General features: G+C 38.3%; 1 protein-coding gene across 2 annotated transcripts in view; it reads left to right on the forward strand.

Annotated features, from left to right (window-relative positions):
• Nucleotides 1-2262, forward strand: part of emsy (EMSY transcriptional repressor, BRCA2 interacting) — a 37465-nt gene extending 35203 nt beyond the window's left edge. For both annotated transcript variants that reach the window (XM_055017330.1, XM_055017331.1), the window contains exon 20: nt 1315-2262. In XM_055017330.1, the coding sequence (XP_054873305.1) occupies nt 1315-1497 (183 nt within the window). In that variant the 3' untranslated portion in view covers nt 1498-2262. The remainder of the gene's footprint in view (nt 1-1314) is intronic.
• Nucleotides 2263-12047: the final 9785 nt, after the last annotated feature.

Consider the following 12047-nt stretch of genomic DNA (forward strand, 5'->3'; position numbering starts at 1 on the left):
CACCACATGTCCGCACTCTCACGATAAGAGAGCAGTTTAGCTCATCATAAAGCTTTTATCTGCCCAGAGATACCAAAATATGTCTAACATGAACTCTAAAGCTCATTAATTAACAATATTTATAGCATTTGTGCAAACATGTAAATCTAAAAAGAGCAGGTTGTGTTTTTACTGAAGCTGAAACCGTTTCTTGGAGTGGCATCAATCCTCTCATTTAGCTCTTTAATAGCATATTAACCAAAAAATGCTACAACTGTGCAGTAACCTTCTGAACCTCAAGTAGACATTTTCTGCTCCTGTCACATTTTTACTCATTGTGGGCCTATATTCCAGTACTTGAAACAATGAATGTTCCACATGCTAGAGATATTTAACTATTTAAATGTTTAATTTGTTTCTGTCTCCTGCTCTGCGTAAACAAAGCCTGCAGTTTAGTGGAAAAGTCCCTGAGTTTTTGTTACATGACTGTTGGTCACAGGTGAGTCACTAATATCTTTACAGCTGCACCACATAGAGCTCAATTTTTCTTTTTTACAGAATGGGGATGCAGCAAACGGTTCATTTTTGGCACATTTTTTAAATAAGATAAATAGAACAAAGGGATTTTTTTAATGTAATATTTAGATTTTCTGCTTAGTTTTGTTCATCTTCCAAAAGAAACCAAAAGCCACACATGATTTTGCTGATAAAAAGATTCATTTGGTGATTTTATTTTCTGTTTTGATTGAAGTTAACATGTCTTTTGAAACTGCCAGCTGGTTTAGGGATCTAAAGCAGCGGTCCCCAAACACCGGGCCGCGGACCGGTACCAGGCCACACAGACAGAATAAAAATGTTTTGCTTTTTATTTTGTTTCTGGTGGAGTCTGCGGGGTGTTTTATTTTGAAAAATGGCTAGATCGTCTCTGGAGAGCTTCTCTGGAAAGAAGGAGAGGCTTGATGCTAGAACAGAAAATATTCAGCAATAAAAACAAATTTTATTTGTTTAGGACACATTTTTTATTTATGTGCACGATGACCGGTCCGTGGAAAATTGTTTTGCTTGAAACCGGTCTGTTGTGCAAAAAAGGTTAGAGAGCGCTGGTTTAAAAGGTTAAATCTAAGCTGAAAATTTGTCAGCAATGATAAAATTACCAAAAAGTGTCTCCTAACGCATCACTATGATGAAGAACAGATTAATTGAACTTGAAATCTCAATCACCTGCAGTTAGACACACAAGATTTTACGTCCTGCAGTGTTTTAAGCTCAGACATTTGTGATTAGCTCAACTGGAAACTGACCTGACTGAGGTTCGAATGTCTTTGGCTCATGCAGGTGATCCCTCAGTACTCCATCCTGCCGGACTCCAGCCAGTCCAACGTGGTGGTGGAGCCCAGCGGCTTCCTGGAGATCACCAACTACACCAGCCAGCAGCTGGAGGAGGACAGCCCCATGGAGCAGGAGGTGGACAGCAGCAACGACGAGGCCACGGCCGCCAGCCCCCCCAACCAGCCATAGTCGCTTCACGCACATTTTCACTTTGAACAAGCAGACTGTTTGATTGTTTGAGGACTCCAAACCCAGCGGACAAAGACTTACCAGTTGTTGTTTTTTTGTGTGTAAAATACTAGTTAGTTTCATTTCCGCCTCCACTACTCATGGCACATGTGTTTTTTATTGCTGAAAGTGGAAGCGAGGTGATTTGATTAGTTTTAGTCCCAGACATTTGGAAAGCAGCCTCCCCAAACATACAAGGTTCCAGTATGTTAACATTTACAAGACATTCGTGAAATTGAATATTTGGAATTATTCCGGGGCCGCCGTACGTCAGCTGGATCACATCACTGCACTGGTGTTGACGGTTGTCCAGATTGACTCCCGTTAATGGACAGATTCTGTCATCGGTAGAACGCCTTCGGTTGATTTTGTAACAGTAAACTCTCCGAGACTTAAGGGATTTCAGTTTTCAGAGGAGAGAACAGAGCTGCAGTGGATTATATTTTCTGTCAGGAACTTAAAACAACCACAAATGAGTCCTGGAGGACGCATAGAGTCCAACATGTAATTGTATTGTAAAGAGAAGAAAGGCAAATTAACCAATGTACCTTTTTTTTGTAAGATATATTCTGGAGTTGAAAAAGTTGCAGTGAGAATTTCAAAAAGGATGCATATGTTTTTGCATAGTGTGTTGAAGCTATGCATTTCTTTTCTACCTTTTCAAACTAGATAACTAGTTGAGAAAAATCATTTAACCTGCACAATAAATCAGCTGAGTAGAACTAACCCTTCCGTTTTTGTAGTTTTATTTGATGCAAGAAATGGAGGTTTTCCCATCCACAACTTTGAAGACATACAAATATATATATGTATATATATATATATATATATATATATATATATATATATATATATATATACATTACCGGTCAAAGTTTTAGAGCGCCACAATTTTTCCATTTTTTTAAATTGAAATTTAAGTAGTTCAAGCCCAGTGAATAGATTGACATGGTACAAAAGTAAGTGGTGTACTGCCAGAGTTTTTAAAAAAAAAAAAAAAAAACTCAGATTACCCAAAACGGAAAATATGTACATTTCAGAATTACACAAAAAGGCCTTTTTAAGGGGAACAAGAAAGGGTTTACAACTGAAAGCTGTTCTGCAGCAATGGGGTTGATCAAGCCTTGAAAGTTGGTGCTACTACAGGTGTCCCAACTTTTCTTGATTACTTACAACCCCTTCTGTCTGCATAAAAGAGCATTGTTTGAACAGTATTGTACTGCAGAAAGTAGTGTGTTGCTATAGAAATGGAGAGGAAAAGGCGATGAACTATAGAAGAGAGACAGACCATCATAACATTTGAAAATGTAGGTCTTTCCTACAGAGAAATTGCAGTGATAGTCTAGTGGCCAAGACTGTCTCCAGACTTAAACCCCATGGAGTTGGTTTGGGATGAACTGGACAGAAGACTGAAAGCAAAGCAACCTACAAGTGCCACACATTTATGGAACTTCTGCAACAGAGTTGGGAAGAACTTTCTGAAGAAGTGTCTCTTTCCATTGTAGAAAGAATGCAATGAGTGTGTTCAGCTGTTTTATCTGCCAAATGTGGCTACTTTGATGAGTCAAAAGTTTAGAATACATTTTAGTTTCCAAATAGATTGTTTTTTCTACGTCATTTGTTTATTTGTTCTATGCTTTCATTTCAGAGTACAATGAGACATTAACATGCAGAATTGGCAATGGAAAAATTGGTCTGGTCTAAAACTTTTGACTGGTAGTGTAATTTTTTCTCTTAGATTAGTTCTATGCTTAAAAAAATTAACAAGTTCAAAATTAGTTAAAAAATCCAAGTTGCATTAAACAAGCATGAAAGAAACTTTTGTCCTTTTGCAGATAAACACTTTTTGAATGAATGGTGACTTATCCTTTCATTGGGGAGACTGAACAATATTGAAGAACTGACAATACAATTTACCATGATAGTCTTAGCCTACAAATTTAATGACTATCTTTATTTGATTTTACAGTAAGTCAAAATCACTGACGGTATATAAAAATAGATGAACCAACCATGAATTATGTTTCATTTTAAAACTTAATACAATCTAAATGGGTGAGGAAAAATTAGCTCAAGAGACCAAAACCATTTTTGTACTAGACTGTACGTGTGTTTATTTCTGCTTTAAAGTTGGGCTTTTTAACATTAGGGTCAATGGAGACTGACTCACGTTTAGAGACGGCCTCTCATGGCCACTCAAATGCAGTTTTTGGTACTTGGCAGAAGTTGAAGCTTCAACAAAACTGATTTCTTTCCTTCACTAGAATATAAGATACAGTAAAACAGAAAAGCATCCTTTTTCTAGTGAAATTCCTGTTTAGAAGCAGTTTTTAGCGATAAGTAAGCACAGAAACCAATGAACACAAGGCTTCTGTGCTGCTTCTCCTTTTGATGGAAAGACTTATGTGAGAGTGGTGTTGCTTTGACAAGTGAACCCACAAGTTTGTCAGTGTGTGGATGGGACAAATAGTTGTGTTTTAGGTTAAACCAAAAGACTGTGAAATGCGCAGACCTCTGAATGAACTGTTCAGCGGAAAGCCTGGATCAGTCTTGGTGACTTTAAGAGGCACAAATATGAAACTTCTGTTGCACAAGTAGGAAATCTTGTTAAAAATTCTATAGACTTTCGTAAATATACCATTAATCTGACTCACCAAATGTTCACTTAGGGTATAAGTATTTCACACATTTCACAATTTCATTTTCCACCCCTTTAATCTGCATGTTACTGTTTTAAAAATGCTATAAGCTGCCAAAAACAACTTAGAAACGAGCAATATACAGCCTGAATATTTGAATTATGTAATAACAGGCCTGCTAAGCTTTTTCCGGGGAATTAGAGACAGTGTTCACCTCAGTGCATATAAGTGTTCCACCTAAACAATTCTGTTGTTATTTTGAAGGGGCACCATCACTACATCCTGGGCTTAGCAACCACCCACGACAACTGTGATTGGTTCAAAGAAATACAAACGAACCATTTTATTTATTTAATTTTTTTCATTTAACCTCTTCTGCAGAATTATAAGGAGGTGCAGTCAGACCATTCTCCAGCGTTGTAGAGATAGGTTTAGTAATGAAAGACTTAAATGCCAATAACTTAATATGTGGTGATCATAGATTGTATGACTCACTCCATGTGTTTGGGAAGGGATGGTAGTTTTTTGACAAACAACTAAAACAACAGTTTATTCTTCATATTGACTTTAAACAAAGACCATTACCCATAAGCCCTTCACATTTAAGGGTTAAACATCTTATGGATTAGCTCGCACATATCTGTAGTAAGACCAGAACAGAGCGTGAAGCAGCTGAAAAATGTGAAGAAAATGATTTCAAACCAACATGGAGAAAGCTAAGTTAGAATGAGGTTAACTCGTACTGCCATAGTTTTATTCCATGTGAGCTGTAGTTCTTCTTTAGAGCTGTTAAAATCACCGTAATTGTAACTGTAGGGGAAGTCGATCTCAGAGAATATTTCATTTTTTCCAGAACAAAATAATGAAGGAAATGTACCTTTCCACCTCAGTACCTCAATTTCCAGTTTCGCACAACTGATACTCAGATTCTCACCACTAAATGACGTGTTTGGGTAAATTGCTTCATGTGCATGGTGACAGTGGTGACAGAGTTGGTGGTTTTCTGACAAAATGGGCAACTTTTCACTTAACTGAGCAGGTAGAAATGGAAGTTTTCACACTTGAGGCTAGTTTTGTACCATTTCATCTGTTTCCCAAGTGAACAGTTATTTTTAGGGCTGTATTCCAGTAAACTGTGCCCTCATCTCCCCTGAGAAGAACACTGGAGATTGGCATGAGATGCCATTCTCAAAGCTGAACTCCATTTGCAATAACTGACTGCCAAGAAAAATAATTCCCGTCTCACGTTATTAGAACCAGACCACTACTTCTACTTTTGAAAGCTTTTTTTTTTGGTCATATACGCATAATAGAAGACTTAATAGTTATTACTGTGCCGATCATTTGGGGTTCCTTTAATTGAAAATGTTCAAGTTCTCGGAAATATTGATTATCATCTTATGTTTCTTGCAGAATAGTACACATATGTTTGGAACAACAACACTGTAAAGGGAGAAACGAATGATCCGCACACTTAGATCCAATATATGTACAACCCCTTAGCTTTGGTATTGTTCATTTTTGCCTTTTCTGGCCTTAATATGTGTCCTGTCAGGTACTTAACTAAAATCTAGCACCTGGAAACATCAGTGTAATCTGTTTTGAGATATTCAATGTGGCTCAGTATGCAGATCAGCTGTATGAATCCTGGCTTAGATGTCTAAGCAAACAAGATTTTTTTAAAAGGTGCAAATTTGAACTCAAGTACTGATCTGTACTTATGCACTCTGACAGTTTGATAGGAGTCCTTGCTGTAAGTGTTCATCTTACAAGTTCCTCACCTTTAACACATAGATCAGGTTTTATAGAGCGTCATTAGCAATTTTTGGCCGTGTACAACCATCTACTTACACTTACACTGAAATTGGCTCAGCTGGCCAAAAAAATGCTCCCGGAATTTATAGTGGCTCCTACTGGCAAATATACAAACTTATCCACTGCATCATGATGAGCGTGTGAGCCAGCATTCCTGTTTATTGGCCACTGTGCTGCGGTGTCGGAGGTTTTTCTGTTGGCTCTGCATGGTCGTAAAAAGGCCTAACAGCTCGCTCGCTGGTAGAGTCCAACCCCACGCTGGCGTTTTTCCTCCTCATCTTGAAAGTGATCCAGTAGACTCCTGGGGCCTCACGTCCAGCCGGAGCGGCCCCATTGGTTGGCCTCGACCTGAAGACATGTGGCTCTGTTTAGCAGCCTGCTGACTTACCGTCCCTCCACCCTGATCCCCGCTTAGTCTCAAAGGACAACACAGTTTACGCTGCTCTGCTGACTAACCTGACCTGACTGAGAAACAGATACAAGAACCAGTCTGTATCACCCCCATGAGTCAGAAAATAAAAAAATGATTGAAACACATTTTTTAGAAGAAACACCTCAAATACTTGCTGGGCTTTTCATTCTTGTTCTGCAGAGCATCAGTCTCAATGACATCTCATGATTCTTTCTCTAAATACAAGTCAACATCTTTCCTTGGCCAACACCTACTTTGTTGAGGGTTAGCAGCCATATGTGGTGATTACTTGTCAAACTCCCCATCATCAGAACATTATGTAACAACATTTGTAAGCTTCCAAAACCAACGTTAGTGATCGGACAGTACAGAGTGCAGGGTTTCTCTGTCAAACACTTGAAAATGTGTGAAAATAATATTAACTTATGCATGAAACGTTCTGCACTTGTACAGTTTGAGACCCTGAATAGTTTCAGAAAAAATTGCAAAAATGCGTCGTGGCAACAATGGCAACAGTTTAACCACATTCATTTGGGATTTTGCACCATGCCTCCCGAACCAAACATGATAACATAGAAAAGATTATATCGGTCCATATGTGTTGATAGTACAGGATTACAATGATACCATAATCAAACAAGTATATATCATATATATGCCTCAAACATCATATATGTATTTTACACCCTGTAAACTGTGGATAAGTTGAAGTTCGATGAAATGATACACCTTACAGCAAACTAATATTTACATTTGTTGTCGCTGTTTAGGGATGGCGGCTGAGGTTGAAGTGTTGTTGCTTACCCCCAACTCCTAATAGATTCAGTAAAGTAATAGTTAATGCTAACATACACCAGCACTACAAAAACATATTTCACAAAACACAATGGATCCTGGACACGTATATAGTATATTCAATAGCATTTTATGACTTAGGAACCTTTTAATGGTTATAGTGAGACACTAGCAGCAATTGATTGTCAGGAAAACCTTGTGGTCAGCTTTAATGGGAAAAAAAAGTAGCGTATTTTTTACCAAGAACAGACTCTCTCCAGGGTATAGTGCTTTTGTTGTCTAAACCACAGGGACTCAGGTTGCAAAACTTATTCGATGCCCTCCATCCGCCCCAACCTCCTCCTGCAGACTCTATGAAGATTATAAATGTGGCCTTCTGAATGTAATCCAACCAGTGTTTATGTTGTGAAAAGTCATAATAGCGATTGGAAACCTAATGTCTCTGAAAGACATTTGAGCTGTAATTAGGACAGTATTGGGACTGAAATGGTTTGGGATTCCTCTGTTTTCACGATTCCCAGGATTGATCCTGGATGTATCAGTATTATATTTATTAACAACGTTTTGTGTTTTTTCAAAATGGTTATGGTAAGGTTGTAGCAGCATTTGGTTGCCAGGGAAACTTTGTGGTCACACACACACACACACACACTCTTTCCATAACATAATGTTTTGGTTGTCGAAACCCAACCACAAGTGGGACTCAGGTTGTAAAAGTTGTTTCATGCCCTCCATCCAGCCCAACTTCCTCCTGCAGACCTCAATGAAGTTCATGAATGTGGTGCTCTGAAAGTCCAACCGATGACTATGTTGTGATTAGAAATCCAGTTTCTCTGAGACACATTTGAGCTGTCACAAAGCCATATTTGAGATTTGAATAATCCAAGATCCCTCTGTTTTAACTTTTTATGGGGTTAAATAATGTAATGCCAGTACATTGTCAGACATACGGGTTATTTTGTTGTTTTATTTATTATGTGAGTCCTGAAAATGAAAAGAACAATTTGGTATTCTGTGAACCTATCAAATCAAGGCATTGTTATTCCTAAGGCATATTTAAAACAACAGATATTAAACCAAACCTATAGTCTCAAAAGAGAAAGAAAATTGACATTACAGATTTACCAAACAAGTTTAAATAAGGTTTAAATTTAAGACCCTACAATGTAATATATAAAATAAACTTATCTGGCTCAACAACATCATATAAAACATTCATACATGCTAGACTTGTGAGCTCAGGCTAAACAGTTAAAGGTGTTTTCCTTTTGAAAGTCATGACCATGTTTTTCCATTTATACTCTCATCTGAAAGGCTTCATCAGTTTAGGAGAAAACTGCTGATGAAACCTCTTGGATAAGCAATGAAACATCCTTAAAACCAAACAAGTCCAGCTGCCTCTGACTTTAAAAGTAGATATTTAGTAACCTGGGTCGGATGACTAAGACTCCTGATTGAAATACAACAGGAGATGGCGTGTTTGGTGGTCTCTTGCTTTGTTGTTAACAATTAGAGATAGTTGAACCCTATAGGAAGGATTCTGAGTGTAAATTAACGAGTTTTCTTCTGTCATTTATCACAGAGGCCCAAGCAGCATTCCTCAGTCTTGACTTTATTGATTTCATTTCTTTAGTCAGGGGTGAGTGCAGAATTAGTCCTTCAGTAGTACTTGGAAAGAGTGAGTAGTCTAAATAAATATAACTATGAGGAAGTTAGAATTTGTCTTACCACACATGAGTACGTGATGTTTGAGCGTGTAAGAGCCACAGTAAGTATTTTTTGTAATTGAATTGAATTTCCCTCGGGATTAAAAAAATATCAATCTATCTGTCTATCTATCTGTCTGTCTGTCTGTCTGTCTGTCTGTCTGTCTGTCTGTCTGTCTAATTGATTCATTTGTAAGAAATCCAATCTTGTGTTTTTACTGAGCAAGGCAGTTCTGTGCTGGACCAGAACATTTGAAATTTCGGTGCCATAATTCAGGGTTTTTTTGGTCAGTTGAGGGCAGCACAGCAAGTTGAAAACAAAATTACATGTATTATCGCGACAAAGTTGGCGTGGGGACAGTAGCCTTCTAATGCATGTCAGTTTGTCAGGACAGGATGTATATTTACGACTAAAAATAATAAGTCGTTGAACTTTAACCCAAATTAAAGGCTGTTTTCTTTGTCACAAATGGGTCAGTTAGGCTCAGTTCATGCCTGACCATCTTCAATTTGACAGATTTTTTTAAAAGTGGTGAATATTGATGACCATGAGTGACCATTGTGGCATTTTCCTGAAATGAGAGTCCTGAAATTTCACAGGCTGATTAGTATGTACATCTGGTTCTCGGTGGTACAATCTTGATACTGTAATACAAACCACTTATGTGATGGTACAAATTTGATCAAAAAACTTCCATGTTTTAGTTTTCTATTCTGATTTTCCACCAATCATAAAACTTTTATTTTTCACCCTAAGAGGCTGATTTTTTTCCCCAGTGACTGGAACTAATAGGATCTCTAAAACGTAGAGTATGGTGCCAGTCAGAGAAAATTAAAATTACATTTTTTTGGCATTTATGGCCAATATTTGACCATGCATTGAGCAGGTATGATGATCAAACCAATCTGAAAGTGGTCACAAATTGAAGAGTTATATAATAGTTGTACAAAAGTCTGTATTTTCCACTGCTTTAACTAATGTGTGCATCATGTATACCTAGAATCAGTTGTTTATTTACACATTCAGTCGACTGGGCAGCGGAAATGTGTTTGGAGTTTGTGGTAGCAAGGGAAATGTAAATCTAACAACACTCTCCTTTCAGCTCAGATTTGGTCTCAACCTGCTAAAGACAGAAGCAACATCTGTTTCTTTAGCCACTATTAACTATTAATCAGTAACAAAACAGAGTATTGGATGAATTAAATACTGTTTCTGCAAAGAAATGCCCTTTTTTTAATGCAGGTTGTCTACTGGTCTGCAGGCAGAAATGACCAAATAAAACCAAAAGGTAAGTAGGGAACCAAACAAACCCTTTCTAGGAGAAGAATTCAAGTCTTACTGAAGAGCCAAACAAATGTACGCCTTGAGCTCAACCTTGACTCAAATAAATAAACTCTACAGCGTGTGCATGGACAATAAAACAGGAAATTTGGCATAACTTTGTGTTTACCTCACAGCCATATGCCCAACAGCCGGGCCCTAACTGAATCCGCCTGAACATTCAAACACAATGTTCTTGGAGGGACCTCAAAGCAAGTGGAACAAATATGCTGTTATATTTATTTTTCTGCAGAAACAGCAGATGCAGGATGCCATTGTCCTGAGAGTGTGTCCTGTTTGCATTTTGTCTGCTGCCCCTCCTCCATGTTTCAACACTACGCAAAGTTTGATGTAACACACACTTGAGCATCTCATCAAATTCACACAACTCCAGGAAATAGGCAGTAACCTCTGACCTTTCCCATGGCGCCCGATGATAAATCGGGACAGTGTGTAGGAGCGCTGGGATTACTGCGGATGAATAATACGATGCTGTCTGCTCTCAGTTTGCCCAATCACTGCAAACACACTGAGGGCAACGTGGACATTCATCTTCACTGAGATCCTCCCAGAGTCCAGTTCTTGACTTGAAACAGATGGAAACGGGACTCATCGCTGACAAACTGTATTTATTTTAGAATATCTGGTGCAGCTCAGATCGTCTCAGCTGTAGCAGTGAAATGAAAGACATTTATTTAATCTGATGGAAGCTGTGGCCTCTTTGGGCCTCTTTGGGCCTCTTTTATCCTCGTTTAGCTGTGTTAGCTAGACGTTGGCTGAAATTTTGTGCAGATTCATGACCCTCTGAGGATGAACTTCTCCTGTAGCGCCACCATGAGGCCGACATTTGTGGTTTTGAGTTAAATGTCTTGACAGAGTCATGTTCCCAAAAGAATGAACTAAAAGTAGCTTTATGGATCTCTTAACTTCTCGTGTAGAATTATTATTGGGTCAATTATGCCCAATATTTTGGCTATGGATATTTTCAGCAATGGAAAGAAGTTGTAACATTTAATAACTGACTTTATCAGGAATTACAATCATCATGACTAACTACTCTATGATTAGTCAGAATTCTTATTCCAGATAGTCATTCTGACTAGTGAAAACAAGTTACAGGTTTCTGATCCGGTGTTAGCCAACACGAATGTTCATCTTCACTGAGATACTCCCAAAGTCCACTTCTTGACTTGAGACAGATGGAAACAGGACTCACTGCTGACAAACTGTATTTATTTTAGAATTTTCTGGTGCAGCTCAGACTGTCTGAGCTGCAGGAGCGAAATGACAGACATTTATTCCTCCACCAAGGAATGTGGCAAATCAGCGTATATTTGTCCATCTGTCTTGTATGTCTGCAACATTACTCAAAAACAGACTATTGGAGTTGGATGCAATTTGCAGGGAATTTCAGAAATGACACAAGGACCAATTGATTAGATTTTGGCAGTGATGCAACTTTTAGTCTGGATCCACGGATCTGTTAAAGATTTCTGTGTCGTTCCAAGATAGCGGCATGGCGTTAATCATTGCAGACTTATCAGGACTTATCCATGAGAAATCATACAAAGAACAATTGATTAAACTGTGGGGGTGTTTCCGAGTCCCATCTATTCCTGCCGCCCGCTATATATTTAGGTCACGCAATTCGGTATCTGTACATAACGTACACATGCATAATACACGCCTGTGCTCAGCGCAACATCATTTTGTTTGTGGGTACATTTATATTAAATGGCCACATTCCATGTTGCCGTGATTTCTGCCTCAAATTTTTTCAAGATTTCATCAGTTGGAAATGATACGACGGAGTAGCCTTGGCG

Source organism: Amphiprion ocellaris, chromosome 14, assembly GCF_022539595.1.
Source record: "Amphiprion ocellaris isolate individual 3 ecotype Okinawa chromosome 14, ASM2253959v1, whole genome shotgun sequence".
Classification (NCBI taxonomy): domain Eukaryota; kingdom Metazoa; phylum Chordata; class Actinopteri; family Pomacentridae; genus Amphiprion; species Amphiprion ocellaris.